This window comes from Liolophura sinensis, chromosome 5, assembly GCF_032854445.1.
Source record: "Liolophura sinensis isolate JHLJ2023 chromosome 5, CUHK_Ljap_v2, whole genome shotgun sequence".
Classification (NCBI taxonomy): domain Eukaryota; kingdom Metazoa; phylum Mollusca; class Polyplacophora; order Chitonida; family Chitonidae; genus Liolophura; species Liolophura sinensis.
In genome coordinates this window covers 8,571,666-8,594,201 of record NC_088299.1, presented here as the reverse complement: position 1 = coordinate 8,594,201, position 22,536 = coordinate 8,571,666, and the positions used below count along the sequence as shown (strand labels likewise).

Sequence of the window (22,536 nt, the reverse complement as noted above, 5' to 3'; positions counted from 1 at the left end):
AGCTAAAGACTTCTATGCCTTTTATTGTCACAAATTTTACAAATTTTGTCTCATTCCGACTTTATTAACCAAAATATTCTGGTATAAAGAGATGTTTACATTGTACCATATAGGTTTTATTACTTACACATGTAAGCCCATACACCAATTTTTTTTTTCATTCCGATCTCATGATATAAAACCCTACTGATTCAGTTACAGGTACCCAAGATTTCTTAAACTTTTCAATGTTTCATTCTATAAATCACAAACTTAGACATATTCCGATGTATATTAACCCCGCTTAACGTATGTATAGATTATACACGTTGATCAGATTCATACGATTTATCACACCCTATATTATGCATAAGTCGAATATTATCTTATTTATTCTTCATTGCTTTCATTTGTCATCGATCTTTCTCTGGTACTAGAAGGGGTTTTCATTTGGTTCCCGAACGCACTGCTGGATGGGAAACCCGAAACTGAACAACAGGAAATGACCGAAGTTGTTGCTGCGCATGTGCAACAGGAAGTTTGAAAACTGATAATGGACCACTGACGAACGAATGAAAACATAAACATTGTATAGTCAGCTCGTTAAAGCAGCAATGACGTTAGTTATTTAAATAAAAAGGGAAGAGACTAGAACCCTGCTGCCAGGAATATGCTCGATTTAGAGGTTGTCCCCGAGCGATCCCTGGGAAACGAACAATGGGAGTTCGTTTTGGGTAAGTTGTAGAAATTTTCCGTTCGTCTTGTTGGAAAGCGGAGTCCAGTGAGTTGCGTTTTTCTCCTATAAATGATGTCCTCTACGTCAGTGCTCTATTTTTATCGCTGATGTGTTTCAACATATCTCGTAACAGTATCACCGAAATTCATAGTTTATGCGAATTCGGAAGAGGCATTTTGAGGAAATGACGCTTGTTGTATAAGCTGTTGTCTTAGTATTTTGACATTTAGAAAAGACAGTTTGAGACAAAACACGACGAAGGTGAAGGTCAAGCTATCACAGTCAGCTGATTTCATGTCAGCCGACCTACTTTGTCAAGACATGCAATTTATCCTTAGAACCCTACATTGATTCAGCTCACAGTCATAGATCGTGCATCATTGTCATATTTCCTCATTTTCAAGATAGAGAGAATAAACACATAGGGCCTATGTCATTGGCCGTTTCTTCCAATTATTATTTAACATAGGCCCTACGTCATGATGACACTGAATTATGTTGTTGAACTGATCTTCCAGTGTCGACAAAGCATGTGATAATCAGGAGTCGAAAGGATACTGAAGAATTTAAATAGAGCGTCACCTCCGGGCCCTGGCCAGGTTCTTCCCATCATAATGCTGACCACTGTCATATAAGTGAAATATTCTTGAGTACGGCGTAAAACACCAATCAAATAAATAAATAAATAGAGTGTCAAGCAGTTTAGTGTTCAATATTACCCCAGATAACAGATAGATATGTCCCAGGGGGAAAGCATACATTCAAGTAGTTAATTTATGTTCCATTAACTACTTTTTATTGTAGAATTCAAAATTTTGATTGTAATATAATTGTAATAAAACCTTAACAAGATCTTACACCTTTCCATGTTGCATAATCTTGTGCAGCTGATGATGCACATAAAGCATTGTGTGATTGCTCAGTAGATCATTGTGGTTCTTGTTCCTGATGTCTACTTGCATGTATCCTATATTGATCTCAGGAGAGTCGGCTTTTTTACATGCAGTGTATAGCACCACATGTATGTAATATACAATACAACATATAACATATATCCAGGGCTTTCATTATCGCTTGATAAGGCTTCTCTGGAAAAGTTTACATCTACATGGCAGAGAATTAAATGAAGTAAAATAAGAGGCTTTAGTCAAAGTAGAGGGCTACCTGCTCAAAATTTTACTAAAGTTACACTCTGCAGGTAGCTGCCTTCTAATAAACCCCTTGGTATTCTACAGTTTACATGTAAGTACAAAGAACTGCTCAATATTATGAATTCATTAATGAACTTAAGATCACTCTGGAGTAACACACTTGTGCTAACACTATCCCATATAAATATTCTTAAATAACTGCTCTTGCCAGGATTGACTAGAACACAGGCAGACTGGGTGCAGAACTGGCTTGTGGCTGTACACAGGCTCCTTGCAGTGTCAACATATTCTCATGCTGTAGGCAACATGATTGATGGTGCTATTTGGCTTTATTCAAGATATACATGATCTATTTTAGAATCCCTCTCTTTTATCGTAATTATGAGACAGTTAGCCAAATAAAATTATGCCTGTCTTATTCTTTTACCTTTTTGCTAGACCCACAGGCATTCTGGCTGTGTGGAACGGTCTAATAATTATGAAGCAGATCCACCCATACTGGGTTGATAATCACAAATGGAATGTCACATTTCTTGTCTGGATGTCACTCTTGTTCATTTTGCAATCATGGTTTTCGTGTATAACGATCATGTTTGTCATGTCATTACATCCTAAATTTATGTCGCTGAGGAATTTTATGTCTTCATCAGGGTAATATCACATCAGGCCATCCTTAAAAAATTCTTTGTTGGACGTAATCTGACTCAGTGAGAAAACATAGGGAATTCCAGAATCCTTGTTTCATTCAGAATCCCGGTGAATGAAAATATAGAGATTTTAAAACAAGCCCTCATCCAGGGCATTTTACAACCTGTCCTGAAGATTTGGTGGTCAGGAGTTTGGCATTACAAAATAGCAAAATTTTCATATTTTTGTAGTATTTGTATGTAAAAATGGAGAAATAGGCGAGTATTACAGTTTAAAATGCTCCCAAACATAGATCAGGCCCTTAAAGAAATTATGATTAATAGGAAAATAGAAAAAAATTCCCAGTAAAAAATTCAGTGTAGGGCCTTTTTGGCAGGGTGAACATAGTTTTGATGACGACCTCAAATAATATGTCAGGTGTAAAAATTAACACCCAAAAGCACTATGATGTTGTTTGATGGCTTGTCTCATCTAATTTATGTATCTTTTTGTTTCAGGGATGCCGTTTTATCAGGCGGTTAATATATTAAAACGGCAAGATAGACTCATCAAAGCGGTACAAGTTTGGTATAGTGACCAGGTATTGTGTTTAGCGCATAATACTGTTACATGTACCATTTGAAACAATTTTAAGTGTTCTAAAAATGTAATTTTTACTGGTGATATATTAAAGTGATATCTTAAAAGAGAAAAGTCATTGGCTGTACTGACTTCCCTGTAATGGCACATGTAGTTTTGCTGGTTTTTGTTATACAGTTTAATGATAGTACGAGTTAAATTTGGCCTTTTTCATCCAAAGCGAAAAAAGCAGTGTGACAAGCAAAATTAATGTTGTTTATAATGATTTCAAGAAACTGTGTTTTAAGTGAATTGCAATTGTAAAGTCTGTAGATTTAATGATATCAGTACAGACTGTTGACGGCTGTTATATCTCTTTTTATTGACAGAACCCATTACAAATGGACTTGGTCCTGAACCTTTCTCAGGATGGAATCAAGCTCATCTTTGACCCCGTGTCACAGAGGTTAAAGGTAAAGATTCATTCCCACCTGAGGGGTGATGTGGCGGTTGGGGGATTATTAAGTTATTGGATTAATGCCTCAGTCTGTTTACTTGTCTAGACACTTTGGCTTTGTCATCTTTTGTATTGAAGATAAAATGGAAATATGTCATGTAGAAATATAATGTATTCCAGATATAACTATACTTTAAACAACAGTGTTTAAAATTAGCAAGTTTATTTGTTCAGTGTTTTAAATTTTTAATTTAAATGTGATGACAAAACAAAGTGACATCTGGTAAATTGCATTTAACACCTGTGCAAATTTTGTTTTTATCTAATTTTACTTGAAGTGCTACATCAGTGCCCAGAGAAACCAGGCGGAAATGTTAAAATGATATGAAGGATGCCCTATTGACTATCTCTAACACCACCATTTACGCTGAATAACACTATTTTGTCAGGAAATACCTGGCTTACTCCATCTGATATTCAGGGGTTTGTACCTCAGTGCTTACATAGAAAATGTGCATTTAGCTACTCTAACAAGTTATGTGCTACCTAACAAGCTTGCTACCAAAAGCTGTCTATTATTATCAGTGCATGCGTACTTCTGACATTAAACTTTTGTGCTTGTTTTTTTTTCTCTTATAGATTATAGAAGTCAATATCATGAGCAAAGTCAAATTAAAATATTGGTAAGTAAATGTATATTTTCTATTCATTGTTCACAATCCATTTTTCAGTGTGTGCACCACACCTTGGTTTTACACACAAAAAAAAGGTATTTAAGACAGCTGGGGAACTGTTTTAAGTTTTTTATCTCTTCAGTTTTATAGTCCATGTGTCTGTGCGCTATAGAAAGCCTTTTTTGGGGCTTTTGGTAGCATTTTTTGGGAGGGGGGGTGAGTTTCGCCAAATGCCTACCTTTTCCGTTAACCAGAAAAACTCTTTTCCCTACCAACATTCCTAAATTCCTCACTTGTGTCCCATGTGATAGGACAACTGTCAGTTTGATTTAAGGATTGATTTTCTCTTGAGTGCATGTGCTTTTTGAAAGTGAAAGTTATTTCACAATATTTTACATCCCAGTTATATCGCATTTCATAAAGCATTTGTCTTCATTTCTCATTAACTTTTCTTAACTGAGGTTTTTACTTTAGAGCAGCTTCATGTTTTGACCTTTCACACTGTGTCAACAAGGGAGACAACTGCAGAGAGCGTACTCCCAGAGCACATCATAGCTGTATTTAATTACCCCAGCAAGCTTGCTGCTTATGCGATACTTAATATCCACTTAACACATGGTCTGTCCATTTATGCATCTTTTGCAACCATTGACACTGACCTTTGTAGGATGTTTCCTCACTTGACACCAAGTGTACCCGATCGACCTCAATTGGAACGTCAGTCATGTTGAGAAACTGACATCATCTAAAAATATGTCACAACATTATTTGATTTTTCCAAGCTATAGAACAGCTCAGCATGCAAAAGTGGACAACAATGTTGTTTTGAAAGTTTTAGAATTTAGTAGAAAGTCTGAAATGCCAGATGCTTTGACAGCGAGTTTATGTGTGAAAACAACAGCTTGACATGAAAAATGAGATGAAAATTATCCAGAAGACCACAAAGGCACATATTTTGTTCCGCCGGCTTACTTATCGGAAGGCTCTGTTCCCATACACATAAATACATAGATGCCAAAATCTAGTTCAGTTACTTGTAAATATTTAAATATTTTTTTGATTAATGTTTAACACCAAAATTTAAGCACCTGAATACCCAATACTTTCAGTTTAACTATGTTTTTTTATTTTATTTATTTAATTCGTGTTTTACACCGTACTCTAGGTAATATTTCACTTATACGACAGTGGCAGCATTATGTTGGGAGGAAATCGGGCAGAGCCCAGAGGAAACCCACAACCATCCACAGGTTGCTGACAGACCTTCCCACGTATGGCCGAAGAGGAAACCAGCATGAGCTTGACTTGAACTCAAAGTGACTGCATTGGTGAGAGGCTCCTGGGTCATTATGCTGCGCTAGCGCGCTTAGCAATGAACCCACGGAAGGCTCCCATTATAATTATATTTCATGGCAATCAGATTAGAGTGTATAGTAAACTTGAGTTGCTCTCATCCTTTGCCAGGTACTGGACCGAACCTGACATAACCCTTAACAGTGACCCTGGGAACAGGTTTCGGACTAGTTCTTGAAGTCAATGAAAACATTTGCATTTCAGGAAAAGGATTTCAAGACTTGGCCCTTGAAAAAGAAGTTTTTTTGAGATGAATCCTTGAAAGTCCTTTCAGTGCTAAATAGCAAAACACTGTGTTCAAAATAGACTGATAAATGAGACAAGACAATAGTACCTTGACGTTGATCTTCACATGAAGGTTTGTACTTGTATTTCATGCTCCTGGAAAGGGATGGAAAAAATTTGTAAGGTATTAGGCCTTTGAAAGGTTTTTGAAAAAACACTTCATTTCATTGGTGGAAACTGAGCACTTAGTATGTATAACGATGAAACTGGCATAAAGCACTAGACAAATGAAACAGAACATATCAAGTGTTAATTATAATAATATATGTAGAATCCTGTTACATAAATGTCAAAACACTACTTAGGTAAAAAATCACTGTCAAGGTCAGTGGTTTTCCGCTTGACATTTTAATTTACAACATTCAGACTGAATACACATTGGTGGATATACATGTAGGAGAGGGAGAGCAGCTATCTACAGTCCATGATGGCTCTGTTATTGCACTGACCGGACTTGTGGATAACCTTAGCCTAAATAGAAAGAACCTGAAGAAAACAAATAAATTGTAAAATTATAGATTTTTCAGTATGAATTATTTTATCACCATTATTTGAGAGTTGTCCCATTATGAAAGACCAAATTTACCCTAAAACTTGAAAAATTGCTTGAAATTCATTTTTAGACACAAATAAAAGTCATAAAATACTGTGTGCTGAAACCCATGTGTTTTCATGATGATATCATTCTGCCCTTTTAACAAATCTTTAAAGATCTCTTTCTGGGATGAATAGAATTCTAAGAATCAGGCAAAATGAATGACTCTTCCATGGTTTATATTCAAGGTCCAAGTTTAGTGTTGGTGATGTTGTTCTAGTACAGAGATTCGGTTAATGTCAGTGATGTTTGTATCCGAGAAGCACAATTCATGTAGATTCCACGGACTTTCCGTTCACCCCACTGAACAGGGTATGGTCAGACTGTTGAGGAAGCCGTTGTGAGGCTTCCCTATTTGGAGCAGAGAGGTTTCTTGGTATTATCAGAATAACGTGAAGTGAAGCATCCCTAATAAGACATTTTTTATGTTCTTAATCTTTTGATCTTGCCTGAATTGAACGTCTTATGAAACAGGCATTTTTCTGCTTGATTACCACTTTATTCTGATGCGTCATAGCCACCAAGGGTGCAAGAGACTGGTTTACTCTGAACGGTTTGACTATTCTGTAACCCACACAAGTGTCTGTAAAATCGATAAACATTGTTTCCTAACAACATTTTTATTATTTACTTTCCCTGTTGATAAACAGAAGTATTTTGTTTTGTAGATGTAAGATGGGTATTTGATGGGACAGTGACATAAGTACAGTCATTCATTTTGATTTCTTTACTTATTTATTGATTTGATTGGTGTTTTATGACGTACTCAAGGATATTTCACTTATACAATTTGCAGCCAGCATTGTGGTGGGAGGAAACCGGGCACAGCTCGGAGGAATCCCACGACCATCCAAGTTAATCATTTTGTGACCAAGTCATACATATATATATACACTCTTCAAGAATTGTACTGGTAGCTAATGTTCTAGATGGTGTTAACATTTCTCCAGTTGCGTAAATTTGAACAAATAAAGAATATAGTTATTTTTATTCAGTATCGCGCAGGTGATTTTGTATGACATGCAGGTAAATCTGATTGTATGGATTTTGAAATTTGCATTCAAATTAAAAGGTTTGATATATTTGACTAATTACATAACTCCATTGTTTTTCTCATCAAATCCAAGCAGCAAGGTTATTATTTATATAAAGGTATAAAGGTGAAATGTCAGGATATCCTTCACTGATAAAAGTGATATTTCATTGCCTCAGTTAGATATCACTTTTATTGTTACACATCCTGACGCCATGACGTCAAAAAAACCAAAAACATTTTGTTTCATGACGTTCCAGTCTGAGCTCAGCTGAATGATGTCATGATATACAGACACTGCATGCTGTGGGATGGGACATCAGGAATTGTCAGCTCGAGAGAAGTGAAATTCAACGAGGGCGAAGCCCGAGTTGAATAAAACTTGTCGAGAGCTGACAATTCCTGATGTCCCATCTCACAGCATGCACCATATGTTTTATTATACTGAAAAAGCAATACCTTTTCGAGTTGTACTTTAAATCGCCGAATTTGTATGGCGATAATGGAGCTATAACCACTGTCAGGTTGTTTACTTTATGAGAGCCAGAGAGCTCCCAAAAGGAGATAACTGCTGTGGAATAAACGCATGTGATCTTTAGATATTAGCACAAGATCATTGAATATGGCCTCGTGAACATGGGACAATACTTTGTGAGCGAGGGATGCATTCCTTGGCGTGCGTGATCCTTGTTCATTCATTCACTCCATGTTTTGCAGAATATCATGTGATCGTATCTTGACCAATGGAATCTAAGAATTACCCTATGAGGTATAATAATACAAGTTAAGTTAACTTTAGCATTCTTGTGGCATGCAAGGAGACACAACATCAACACAACAAAATCATGATATTGTCAAAATATAAATAATAACTAGAATATGGCACAGTGAAGGGTGAATGATATTTTCCATAAATATTTTTCTCGTGAAATGTGGAAATGATAACCAGCATTTTCACCTCTCACTTGAAAAATATTTATGATATTCAACCTTCACTGTGCAATGTATATGCAGTGGGAATGATTATGGGTGGTTTTCCTTTTGTTTTGTGTTTTCATTTTTTTTTATATTTTTTACGTAAGAAAACGTTGTCAGACATAAATTCTTCCTGGTTAAGTTTTTTTACTGTTAAATCTTCGCTTCCTTTTACAGTGGTGTTCATTTTAATGCTCCCCAAATCCAACCAACGATAGAGCAGATTGACCAGTCATTTGGAGCTACACATCCTGGAGGTAGGACCTGTTACCATGGTTACAGTGCTGGTTTTTAATGTGCAAAAAATATTGACAGGCAGGCAAATTTGTCACCCATTTAATGTTTTAGTTATGTATATATAAACAATAACAGGCCCATTTACATTTACATGTATATGTACATGTAAATGGGCCTGTTATTGCAGTTTGGCATTATGATTCCGTTAAAAACTTGTGGTTCATGTACAAGTATAGTGGTGTTTTAGAAGTCATAAAGTAGAATATCAACCAATTGGTACCACTTGTATGGTCGTCATCTTTTCGTTCAGTTCTATAAATATACACACAAGTGGCAAAATGAATTCAAAAGCAGAGAAAGAGTCCCTGTTTTCATTCAGGGCTGTGGTTGTTCATATCCATAAATATACATACTACTAGCAGAATTTATTCAAAAGCAGCACATTGACACAGGAGCCTCTGACCAGTGCAATCGGTGTGAAATCAAGCCCATTTCTCTCCTCCGGCCGTATATCTGAAGGTCTGCTAGCAACCTGCAGATGGTCTAGGGCGTTTCCTCCTGGCTCAGTAATGCTGGCTGCCTTCATATAGGTGAAAGATAAACATGTTAGCACTGAAAAAAACTATACTTTTTGTTTTGCTCAGTGAAGGACAGTGAAGTCAGTGTAATTTTGTGTAAAGCAAACTATACTATGGGTGCAAAATTTGCCATTTTATATGCGAAAATGTGGAGGAATGAGGGTATTATACTTGACTGTTGTTAACACTTTCCCAGTAAGGGAGAAAATACCTTGTAACTGTTTCTCGTTTCAGTGTATAACTCAGAAAAGCAGCTCTTTGTTCTGAATTTCCGGGGTCTCTCATTTGATTTTCCAATAGAGTCTAAATTTGAGGTGAGTCTGAACTTTACCGTGTTAGAAGCAGATATGTTGTGACTCATAAGGATCATTTTGAAGGTTTTATCTATGGCCTATAATTCATGATGACGCAAGGTGACAAACCTCTAGACACAAAACAGTTTGCATGCGGTACTCCTGTGAATCGGATTAGTATCGTTAGGCTTGGTGAGATTTTCTGCAAATTTTAGACATAGACTTATTTTTCGCTTTTGAGTTGTTGGTCACAATTACACCGTTCCCTGGATTGTAGAATTCAGTTATGAAATCATTTAACATATGAAGTGACTTTTCACCAGGAGTCAGTAAATGTAGTCAAGAGGTTTGGCAAACATTGACAGGTACCTGATGAATGCAGATAGTGTCCTAAAGATTTCCTATACTCATATAACAGACAACCTCTGTATGTGTAAAAACACAAATCATGAATACAATGATAAACGCTAATCAGATATATAAACGAATGGAAATGATGATATGTAATGGCAATGTGTGCCTTTTCCCTCCTTCTTCTGCCCACAGCCCAGATACGCTCATGGTCTTGGCTCACTGCAGTTCCCCAATGGAGCCTCACCTGTGGTGTCTAGAATGTGTATATATACAGGCAACAGTCTGGCTGATACCAGGTTTGCTTTTGTTGTTAGATTTCCGTTTGAAATAAAATACTATTGGGAAAAGATGTATACGTAATTAAATACATTTCTGTTTATCAGGTAGTATTCTAAGCTTTCAGTATTTCTAATCTTTTCTTCTGTGTCTATCATGCCCCTTAAAACATCTGATTTTGAAAACATCATCATTTGAAAAGATACTTACAAGAAACTTGAACATTTTTCTTTTCAGTCAGAGAATTGATTTAGATTTTGTTTACCATATATTTATCTCAGACAGGTCTCAATGTTTTCTCTATCTTTGAGTATTTGGTGTGTTTCCAAGCACTAACTGATACAAATTTTTTTACAGGGCTCCTCCACTACCTATCACCTGTTTCCATGGCAACTGCTTTGTGGAGTGTTTAGAAGTTCTCAGAGAGCATAATGTTACAAAGGGGCTCAAATTCATTTTAGTAACTGAAGGTGAGCTCATGTGTTTGTTTAAAGATTCTGATGGTTGGTAGTTCTTCATTTTTATTGAACACTTTCTTGATGAATCACCTTATTTCTCCAAACTCGCTTAAAGAGCTGCACCAGTTTCAAAACCTCTGCACTTTAAAATTAGGATTAAATGACAGGTGTCCAGATAGTCTGAGCTACTTTGCTAGGTTCATTCTGTTAAAATGGCTACAGTACGTTTCGCAGGGCCAGACAAAGAAACAAAGGTTTTCACCTGTTGCTACTTTTGGCTGAGCGTGACATCATGTCGCAGGGTCATACGGAAACAAAAGTTTTCTCCTGTTGCTGTTTTTGGCCAGGTGAGACACCATGTTGTAGGGTCATACGGAAGCTAAACATTAGCTAATGCTGCTACTTTTGGTCGGGTGTGACATCTTATAAAGAACTCATGGCTGACATACAACCACTATCAAATCACTCTGTTGATGTCATTCATGCATAAATTCCTTTGCCTGACATAATATCTGCCTGATTCTATTGCAAAGAAGACATATCATCAGATCACATACAGCAGATTTTACAGAAACTGCGAAAGGTTTTGTTTTAGAGGGCTTGAATACCTGTAAGTCGTCTTTATAGTAAATCGTTTTGAATCATAGTTAGGTCTCTTCTGAAGGGTTTCCTTCATGTTATTTTCCACTTATTTTCTCATGGAACTGGAATGTCAATTTGAAGTTAAAGTTTGAGATACAGTTTGAGCCCATTTTTGTGTTGTTTTTTGTTTTGTAAAGTGGTGGCTTTTGATATTTCAAAGGAGATAACATTGGTGTTCAGTTGCCATTTACCATTGAATAACTAACAACTCTGCAGGTACCTTCAGCTACACTGACAGGTGTGACAAAATTTAGTCTTTTGGTACTGTCTGTTTTTCAGGAAATGGCCCAGGAAAGCTGCTTGACCCTAGAAAAAAGACTGTAGAAAGAATAGTTAGGTTTGGTGACTCATGTCAGGTAAGTTTGGAAGTCAGCTATTTGTTTACATAGATATGATGACATAGCAGCGTACACTGATCTTCATTAATGATGCAGGACTTGGTGTATTACAGCTTTAAAAGAAAAGAAAACAATTAAATCAGTATTATTCTGAATGAAAGCCCATTGCCTACAGTCCTTGTAATTAGAAATTAGAGCTGTCACGTTAGACACTTCAACGATTTTCCACACACATATAGTACACATATAGCCCTTTGCACTCAGCCCATTATTAGCTTCACAGCTGTGGCAGTTTTGTGTCACGGGACCTCCAAATATTGGGGGAAAATTGCACTTTTTCGGACTTTAATGGCAATTCGCGAAGAAACTCTGCATCATAGAAAAATAAGTCCAAGAGGCGGTCGCAATTTTCACTTGAAATTTCATTCACATTTTCTTTACACTTACATCTTTCATATGAGAGCATAAGTTATTGGTCGAAAATCAATACATAACCAAATACACAGCTTTGAAACTTTCATTGCAGCCTTGTGCTGTTTATCATTGAGGCAGTTGGCCGGTCATTTGCAGCCCCGCAAATAGATTGGCGAGCTTGAAGCTGCTGCCCTATACTCAGTGGGAAACAGCGATTCCTTCTCAGACGTAGCATGCTTTTTTTAAGAAATAAAGCAAAAAACATGGCCCGTGTAACAGCAAGTTTATACTTCCTTGTCTGAATCCACGAAGTGCCATGCACAGACTGCTGTACTAATAGCTCGGCCGTTGTCAGAAAATTAACACCTGGACCAGGCCACATGTTGATATCTGTCAATCACCAGGGCCTGGTTAGCCTGTAATAAAGAAGACAAGGTTTGCGCAAAACAAAACTAACTTTTAGAAATACATGCACAACATACACTGGGTGAGCCAATTGCAACTGCAGTGCAAACCAGATAATTAAGAGAACATACGTACAGTACATGTATAGTAATACACACTTACCTCCAAGGTCTGTGTTAAATGCACAGGCTTACATTTCTATTTCTGAAGTAGGACGGTGTTATTTAAACATTTCTAGCAAGAAAACTGTTGATTGTAGCTCAGATCGGTTGGCATATCAGGGAAAGAGCATGTCTTGGGCTACAAGTTGGTGCACGTTTCCAGCGCCCATGGTTCTCGCGTTAGAAGTCATTGAAATTACTAAACTAAACTTTAGTTTTTTGACCAAGTCTTAAAAAGTTACAAAGATAATCCAAAAAATAAAAGCAGATTTGGAATCAGTGGCTCAAAATACATCAGAATACATTAAAAAAAAATTTAAATTTCAAAACTAGTTGTGACGTCATAACTTTGACCAATGGCAAGCTTCCAAATTTTTTTACTGGAAGTCAGCGATTTTCACAAACTTGTAACTACCTACGGTCTATGTGTGTATCAAATTTCAGACCAATCTGTTCAGTGGTTCTTGAGAGGAAAATGTTTAAACGATTTCATATAAAATGCAATATGGCTGCCAAACCAAGTGACATGGAAAAAGTGGAATAAGCCATTACACAACTTCAGGTATGGGGGAATTTCACTGTAAAATATTAGGTGAATCAATCAAACGGTCTAGTCTGTAGTGCTGTCACAAAATCGGATAAATAATACCTTTAACATGGCACATGTTATTTGAATGAGACATTCCTAGCGGTGTTTTTTCCTCATTATACAAAAATAACATTTCACCTAGGAAAAAACTAAGCACATATTCAGGTTCAGCATGGAAATATGACTACACTCCTGGACCTTTTAAATCAGATTAAATTTAATGCGTGCTTATTTGAATTTTTTTTAAGATGGCCAGCAGAAATAATTTGCAAATGGATTTCAGTTTCTTTCTCAAACTTTATATTGCACTGTCTATGGGCTATATGTATCAAAATTTCAGAGTAATTTATTTTGCCCTTTTTCACTTAAAGATGTTTAAAACAATTTCACATTTTTTTCAAAATGGCCACCGTGTCATGTGACTTCTGGAAGTAAACTTCATACACAGTATATGCCATACATTTGTCTATTGTACGAAACAAAAAACAATGCTTTTAATGCTGGTGTTATCTGTGTATCCTAATTTGCATATTTAAACACACTGAAAATGCATCATTTTCAAAAAATTTTGTAAAAGATTTTCATATATGACTAATTTTGAGCTTTGCAAACTAGAATTGTAAACCAATAGACAACATTCAGTAAAAATCTGAAGCAAACTGGTTCAGCCGTTGGTCCAGAAGAAGACTTTTAAAGAAGGGTCTTTGGACAAAACCCAATATGGCCGCGATGTCACATGACTGATTGTCACCAAAAGTTACAGCCTACAGGTTTAGGCCAAGGTCTATCATGTTAAAATTTCAGCCTTCTAGTTTGTAACCAATTTTTCTGCAACTCTGCGACAAAATCGTGAGGAATAATAATAACCATTAAAATAAGTAAGAAGAAGAATGTGAACAATTACAATAGGGCTTCCAGCCAGAGCCTTGAACCCCCAATAATCGGAATGAAAATAAGAGGTGTCCTGCAGGACTACCTGTGTGGACCCCGAATAATCGGAACAAAAACAATAGGTGTCATGCAGGATAACCTCTGTGAACCCCTAAAAATCCGAAGATTAAAAAAAACCTTTCCCCCTCCTGTGTTAATTCCCCTTATACCACTGACACAAAAGTTAACCCATACATAGCGCCCTTTTGTAGCTCACGTGGAAGTGGACACGCCCTTTGGATCACAAAGCGGTGTTAGACTTAAGTCAAATTTCAAATCACATTAAAATTGTTATTTCTTACGTCAAAATATTGCTTGACAATTTAAATTCTGGTTAGGTTATTGTACAACAATTTTCAGGTAAAATAACGGAAAAAAAGATACCAAATTTAAAGACTGAAATTTAGAGTTATGTCCAAGATCGCTTCATGATCGTGGGGCATGGAGTGCTAAGTGAATACAGAAAGCATTGAAAACTATATATAACATAACCTCCACTGAAGAGCCCAGGGTTCCACAAACTGAATGTGGTGGCCTCCAAAAATCATGAATACCATTCTGAATTTTGATTTGTTTATATAGTCAGCTTCGTTTGAGAGTTTTCGAATGCTTGTCTTTGTAACGTAAAATGGATGAGGCATCGGTTCATTACCATCTCAGATTGGCAACAGTAAATGTTTATTAGCTCTTGTATGGCCATTCGTGTACTCTTACAGAAAGTTTGTTGGGTATCATTTGCCTTCCTCGTATATGGGTTAGATATTGACTTTGCTATACTTGTGAAACACCCACCTATAAAGCGGATAGCTGTCATATACATGTCGAAAATATATATTTTCGCTATGCATATGTAACTTCCCTGTTTAATGATTTACCTCCCATGACGACAGGCATCTATGAATTATTTCAGTATTAAAGCATACAGGGCTGTGGAAAATATTGCCATTTACTTTCAGTTTTTCAATGCACGGAAGGGAATTGCAATGGTTCAAAAGTGGTCAACCTTGCAAGAGGTGGTGGACTAGTCATAGTTAATTAATTTAATTTCTTAAAATTTCATCACACTGTTACTTCCAAACGCTAACAGCATTGGACAGTTGAACAGATAATTACTGTCAAGGGAACTAACCTATGTATTGCGAAAAGATGGAATAGGTGAAACAGTTTTGAATACAGCGTTAAACACCAATAAATCAAATCACATGACCAAATGTTTACATTCACTGTGTGTGCACTGTGATGAACAGTAGTGTTGGTGTTTTTTTTTTCCAGAACGTTGCAGGTGCTTCAGAATATGACGTAAAAAGATTTGATTTTGATTGGTGTTTTGCACCGTTCTCAAGAATATTTCACTTATACGACGGTGGTCAACATTATCGTGGGTGGAAAACGGGCAGAGCCCGGGGGAAACCCACGACCAGCCATAAATAGACGAGCTAAAGACAAATTTATGTTTTTTTTTTTTTACTTGTATAGGATGTTATAAGTGCCTTAGGATGCCCTAGCAAAGTGTTCTACAAAGCTGAAGACAAAATGAAAATCCATTCCCCAGACGCTCACAAGAGGGTCAAGTCACGCTGGTCAGATTTCTTCTTCAATTATTTCACCATGGGCGTGGTAAGTTGTCAAGTACTCACTACACACTCATACAAACCATGCAGTCAGTTAGTGTGCTAGCCCAGCGTAGTGACCCAGAAGCCTTTCACCAATGCGGTTGCTGTGAGTTCAAGACCAACTCATGCTGGCTTCCTCTCCGGCCATACGTGGGAAGGTCTGTCAGCAACCTGCGTATGGTCGTGGATTTCCCCCGGGCTCTGCCCGGTTTCCACCCGCCATAATGCTGGCCGCCGTCGTATAAGTGAAATATTCTTAAGTACGGCGTAAAACACCAGTTAAATAAAATAAATAAATACAAACCATGCTCCACTTTAGTAAAACTCTGCAAAAACTCACCATAAATGATTTCTAGGCTATAAGGCCATAATGTAGCATAGTTTCAAAAGAAAGTTGTGAAAAACTGACTGACAAAGTTTTTTGTGAAAGTAGATCCATGTAGCTTGTTCCAACAGTCTCTATACATTTTGTAATTTGATCCCATTAGAACATGTGAAAGCAATGACATGATGTAAGGCTAGGTTTGTGTGGTTAAAAGATATTGGGCAGTTTAGTGGAGGGGAGATAACTCTGTTATACACAATTTCAATTTATTTGTTGAAGTCACAGTTCCAAAAAGTAACATTTGCTTTCCTCATGACAACATGCACATGCAGTGACACAAGTTTTTGTGTCTGTATTTCTAGGTTAAGTGTAGACGTTCCCTTCTTTCTTGTAACATCTTTGTGTGAACTCTTCATTTTTTTCTTCAGGATATCTTGTTTGATGCAAACACCCATCAAGTGAAAAAGTTTCTCATGCATACCAACTACCCAGGCCATTATAACTTCAACATGTAAGTGTTTACCCTCTACAAGTCAAACATCCACTGCATTTATGGTTTTACATTACTGTAGTGGTGTTTGGTATGTAATCTGATACCGCTGTACTTTGTTTCGTACCCAGTCCACTGCGCAGTTTTAGAGGGATTTGATTCGGTATGAAAGAAGTTTCAGCGCTATTACATCACATAGCAAGCTCCAAAGTGAAGATATTAATCTCTATTTCATCCCCAAAAAAGGAAGAAAATGTGGAAAAAACAGTATGTTTCATGCTGCCATTATCTTTCACCTCCTCTACAGAATTTATGAATTTAGCCAGTGCAGTTGAGTTGACCTAGATCATTTAAACCCCTTCATACATAATTCATATTTAATCATGGAGCCATGTCTCAGTGTTGCATGATGTAGGAATGTAAGGTTGTTTGATAACAAAAGTGATATCTATAAACTATATGAAATTGCACCTTTCTCACTGAACACCTCCACCCCCTACCAGCTTGCTGGCAGATCTTTCCAGGTACGACCAGAGGGATATTTTATAACATTTATTTACTTCTAAAACTATCACTCTAATATGTATGTATGGATGTTCGTAGGTATTGTAGGTGTGAGTTCAAGCTGCCGGCCGTGGTGGACAGACCCAAAGGGGAACGCACTCGCCACCCGTCAGAAGATGAGCTGATCGTCACGGCCTACCACAAGTGGGAGGATGTCCAGGAGTGGCTGGTCAAGCCTCAGGAACGCCCGGTCATTCTAAACCGATCCTCGTCTACCAACACATCCAATCCGTTTGGCTCAACCTTCTGCTATGGTGTCCAGGATATGATATTTGAGGTATGGTACAGTCATTCTTCAACATTTTCACGTGTTGGTAAGATATTTTTTCAAGCATATTCTGAGGGCATTATTCTGTGTAGATTGATAAAATTAGGCATTCTATGAGCTTTGAAATTAAACAACCCAATGGTATTACTGTATCACACTCAGCCCTTTGGCTTTAACCAACAATATCAAATAGTAGTAAATAAATCACTGAATCTTCTGCCATCTACTTTTCTTTGCTGGTGATGGCTTCAGTTCGTGGATCTATGGGGGATGGGGGGGGGGGGGGGTTCATGGGTGAGGTGGTTAGCATGCCAGAGCAGGGTAATGACCGGGCAGCCTCTCACCAATGCGGTCGCTTGTGCTCAGCTTATGCTGGCTTTCTCTCCAGCCATACGTGGGTAGGTCTGCCAGCAAGCTGTGGATGATTATGGGTTTCCCCCTGGGCTCTGCCCGATTTCCTCCCACCATAATGTTGGCTGCGGTCGTATAAGTGAGTATTTTTGAGTACGGCATATAACTCCAATGAAGTAAATAAATAAATAAATAAATCATGGATGAATGTGGAAGGGGGGGGGGGGGGGGTGCTCCGTGGCTCAGTTGGTTAGCGTGCTAGTGCAGCGTAATGATCCTGGAGTCTCTCACCAGTGCGGTTGCTGTGAGTTCAAGTCCAGCTCATGCTGGCTTCCTCTCCGGCCGTAAGTGGGAAGGTCTGTCAGCAACCTGCAGATGGTTGTAAGTTTCTCTCGGGCTCTGCCGGGCTTCCACCCACTGTAATGCTGGCCGCCGACGTATGAGTGAAATATTCTTGAGTACGACGTAAAACACCAATCAAATAAATAAATAAATAAATACATGGATGAATGTGATAATTTCCTCTCTTTCTGTTCACAGGTTATGCAGAATCACCACATAGCGTCAGTTACCTTATACCAGGCCCAACCCACTACTACGACAGCTGTCAATCAACCTCTGCTATGCTAATGTAACCAGACTTTAGAGGGAACTGTGCAAGCAAACAAAAGACAATGAGAACGCCAGTGGGAGAGTTTGTGAACATTTTTACCCCAATTTTTTTTGTTTTTCTTTTTCCTCCTTTGTTTTATTTTAGTTATCGTAGAGGTGAAGGGAGGCAAACATGTCCAGTGTTAGGTGTTTTTTTTTTTTGATGAGACGCCTTGCCACTTTTATCTTGTAATCAGTATGATTTTAATTCTTGAAGATATTTATGAATGATATCATTTTTACCTCATGGACATGTAATGCATGCTCTGCTTCCCTTCTCATCAATGTGTATAAAGTTAAAATTTCAACCCTCAGAACAGCTTTTTAATTCACTTCACATTTCCCGACTTTTTCCCTGAAAACTTGGTCAGTCAATATTGAATGGTAAATTTTTGTGAAAGTGAGCGCAATGAAGTAATCCCTACCCCAGTCCATTTTTTGTCCATTACTCTGAAAGTTGTGTTGTATAAGTGACATTATTCAGGATACCACACTCATCCCAGGCAGCATGCTTTACAAGAGACATTACCAAAAAAAAAAATAAAAACCCCTTAAGACAAAATTTCTCTGAAAGATCTGCCCCTTTTATTAGATTTTACCCCATAAATTGCTGATTTTTTAAAGCAGTACATGTATGCAAATTTGCTGTGTGAAGCTAGTGTTTTATTGACTGTTTACCTGCCCTTTGCTCAAGTCCATTGGTTGATCCATCAGACCTTGTTCCAAGTCACCACCAGTTGATCTCAACTACACTCTTTAACACATTCTTTGTGAATGAGGTAAAGGTCGCAGGGGTCAGATCTCTCACACGATGACAACTCTTCATTCCTGGGTGTACATGTACTTGTTTCTTGTTATTTAAGTGGATGTAACAATACATCGCAGGGTATTTTGTGGTTTTAAAAGTTTTACCGTGTTTTAATGAAGTAGCGGCTGTTTTTTTCTTTTTTTGTTAATTGGCTTATCAGCCTTGTGTGTAAATTTGAAACTGCCTTAGCTTGTGCATTAGCAATGATGTGGCCAGTCTTGGGAGTTCAGAATAGCCCAGAACTTTTTTTAATGAAGCAGATTGTTCTTGAGTCTTTTCAGTAGTGTTTTTTATGTGTGTACAATATTTTCATCTAATATTGGATTTACTTGACAGCATAGTTAGGAAACAATATGTGTTATATTTGGTGAAAACAAAATCTCTCATGCATTCCTGAATGACAATTGCACGATATTGGGTGGTGAAATTTCAGCATCATTGAGTTTATTTATGAATTCAGCAATACAGCCTAAAAAGTCAAATATTAATAAAGATCAAACCATAGTTCCTTTTTTTTTTACAAATAACAGATTGGACTATTTTTTAATAGTCATTTGGCAGCCATTATTGTTAATCACAGCCCTGGAAATTTGACTGTTAATAAATAATTTATTAAACCAATATTAGGTCATTTTAATACTGTACCTGTGTACATGTATGTAATTGTGTGGAATGTTGACCTTTGAGAATAAGCCATGGTTTGAAGTGTTCTTTCCAAACTTGCCGCATAATGTTTTCAGAATTGTGCATGCAGTTCTGTCTGGTTCTCACAGTGAGCACAGACAATTTTGCTGTATGATTGTCTTCTCACGAGTGTAATCTGGTTCTCACAGTGAGCACAAACAATTTTACTTTATCATTGTCTTCTCACAGGTGTAGTCTGGTTCTCAGAGTGAGCACAGACAATTTTACTGCATGAAAGTCATCTCATGGGTGTCTTCTTACAGTGAAAGCAAACAGACAACTTCACTGTATGAATGTCATCTCACAGATGTCTTCTCACAGGGAGAACAGACAGAAAGTTTTACTGAACAAATCACTGTTAACTCAATGTTACATTGATTCAAACATGTTAACAAACAGACAAATGGATACAAAATTAAAGTATGATGAATCCGGAGATGGTGATGTAAGGAAGGTAAGAATTTTCTTGTGATAGAAGAACGTTATTTTTTTGCCTCTTGTTTGAAAACAGGAGATAATTGAAAGCTATTAAATATCTACATGTACACTCAGTAATTTGCAATGATGTGATAAGACATTTATTGTATGGTTGAACTTACTAATAGCAAGTCGTACTTGGTATGCATTGAATGAAATAGGTTTGCAACCCAGTGCTAAGGTTGCTGTGTGTATTTACAACGCTTAAAGGTATTGATTTCTTTCTTTTTTTCTCTTTTTTTTTTCTCCATAAAAGTCAAGTCTGCATGTTGAATATATCTTGGATATAGACAATAGATTTTGTTTGAGCGTGTTTGATGAACGAATATATTTCTGTATATTTGTCATATTTAAAATCTTAAATTGTTGACATAAATCATATAAAAATATAAAATATCCATGTAAATATTCATCTTCAGATATGTCAGTCACAATATACATGTCCATACGCCACACGCACTGTGACTGCATGAAATTTATACTTAGAAATCGGAAAATTTAATACGGGACGTGGTATGTACATACATGCACAATGTAAACTCAGCATAAAATTAATAGGAAATATGTCAAATTCAGATGTACATAATAAACCTGGTGAAATTCATGCATGGAATGCTCCTTCGTGTATTAGGACAAGTTACAATCTAAAGTATGGCAGACCTGAGTAATTACTTGTAAAAAGGTTATTTCTTTTTGTAGATTTGCAATCTTGTCTTAAGTCAGTGGCCTACGTCCATGACTTCTCCTTGAGCGCCTAGTGTTTATACAGTGTATGTTCATGAGACAGTGTTATTCATACTCGATTATCAAATGCATGTTGATGAAAATGTTGAATGCATCTGTTATGTCATACCGTTGTTTCCTAATTAGAAGGTTGAATAGATGGGGTTGATAAGTTACTGAACGGAAGCATGCAAAACGGGGATTTATTTGCTGTAATTCTTCAACCACTGCAGCACTTTTTTTTGTAATTGAGAAGTACAATTACTACCAAGAGCATGCTAAAATGATTCATGTGTGTCACTAAAGATGCAAGCTTCATAAGACTCTGAAAAATAGTTTTCTACACCCCATAGCTCTCCCAGGATGTTTCAAAATGTCGGTTGCAGAGGCAGTTGAAAAGGGTGAAGAATTAGGGTAAACGGTAATGTAACCCCTGAAATAAAAATGGACAAATAATGTTACATGCATCCCATTGCCATTTGGGATTCTAAAGTATTACCTCTTGTAGGCACTTACAAAACCTACGCGGTACATTTACTCACCTTCCATCATTACAGCAAAAAGTTGTACTCAGGCCTAGCTCTGCATTGCTCTATACCTTTGCTAACACCACAGTACATTGCTCTATACCTTTGGTAACACTACTGTACATTGCTCTATACCTTTGCTACTGATACGGTAGTGTTAGCAAAGATATAGAGCAATGTAGAGCTAACTCAGGCTATAGTGTCTTCAGACTAAAATCAGATAAAATGTGAAGAACAGTATTTGTGCACAATGATTTTTTACTCACATTTTTTGAGACTGATGACTTTTTCTAGTCAGTCTGTCCACGAAGGCAGTGTTACATATTAGCTAGTTTGCAAGTCTCTAAGGTATGGAAGCATGGCAAGGTTAAGAGATTGTAAAGAGTAAGGAATATATTGTCTCATTTGTTTCAGACGATGCTCCATTGTGTGTTTTGACGTGGATAACATAGTGAAATGCATGTACCACATTACCAAATTGTCAAAAAAAAAAAAAAAAAAAAAAGGAGGTAGGCCACGTGTGACAAATCATTATCAGTGTGCTTGAAGGAATGCATTTAATAAATCAAGCAAGTTATCAGAATTATACAGAAACACCCATTTTGGCGATGAAAATAGTATATCGGTAGTATAGCTATTTTGTTTGTCTATTACATTTTATTAGCCTATGGGTTGTCTCCCTTTTTCCCCATTAATACAGGTGGAGTTGGATTAACTAAAGGACATAACTGTGGGCCATCTTTGCTGACCTCTGGGTAACAGTGTATGAATTTGTTGACAACAGAAACATCTTTGTAAATAAAAGCCAGTGACTTGTGATGCAAAAACTCGTCCCCTGTATATAAATAAACTTGTGTAATTAATCATCTTACAATTTCTGTGCATATTATACAGTGTGGACATTATTATGATCAACATTGAGAGTAATACATCATA

At 37.0% G+C, this 22,536-nt stretch overlaps 1 protein-coding gene across 1 annotated transcript; it reads left to right on the top strand.

The window, feature by feature from the left end:
• Positions 1 to 538: 538 nt before the first annotated feature.
• Positions 539 to 22,083, top strand: LOC135465702 (phagosome assembly factor 1-like). The gene is made up of 13 exons (XM_064743015.1): positions 539 to 713; positions 3,012 to 3,094; positions 3,462 to 3,545; positions 4,169 to 4,212; positions 8,622 to 8,701; positions 9,494 to 9,573; positions 10,099 to 10,202; positions 10,540 to 10,652; positions 11,562 to 11,638; positions 15,596 to 15,736; positions 16,486 to 16,568; positions 17,151 to 17,388; positions 18,271 to 22,083. Exons 1-13 carry the CDS (start codon positions 650 to 652, stop codon positions 18,358 to 18,360), a joined length of 1,281 nt encoding a protein of 426 aa, XP_064599085.1. The 5' UTR covers positions 539 to 649; the 3' UTR covers positions 18,361 to 22,083.
• Positions 22,084 to 22,536: the final 453 nt, after the last annotated feature.

Coding starts and splice junctions, on each gene's coding strand:
- LOC135465702 (XM_064743015.1), top strand. CDS start 650: ATGCTCGATTTAGAGGTTGTCCCCGAGCGATCCCTGGGAAACGAACAA. Junction 4,213..8,621: donor AAAGTCAAATTAAAATATTG/GTAAGTAAATGT, acceptor TTCCTTTTACAG/TGGTGTTCATTTTAATGCTC. Junction 9,574..10,098: donor CAATAGAGTCTAAATTTGAG/GTGAGTCTGAAC, acceptor TTCTGCCCACAG/CCCAGATACGCTCATGGTCT.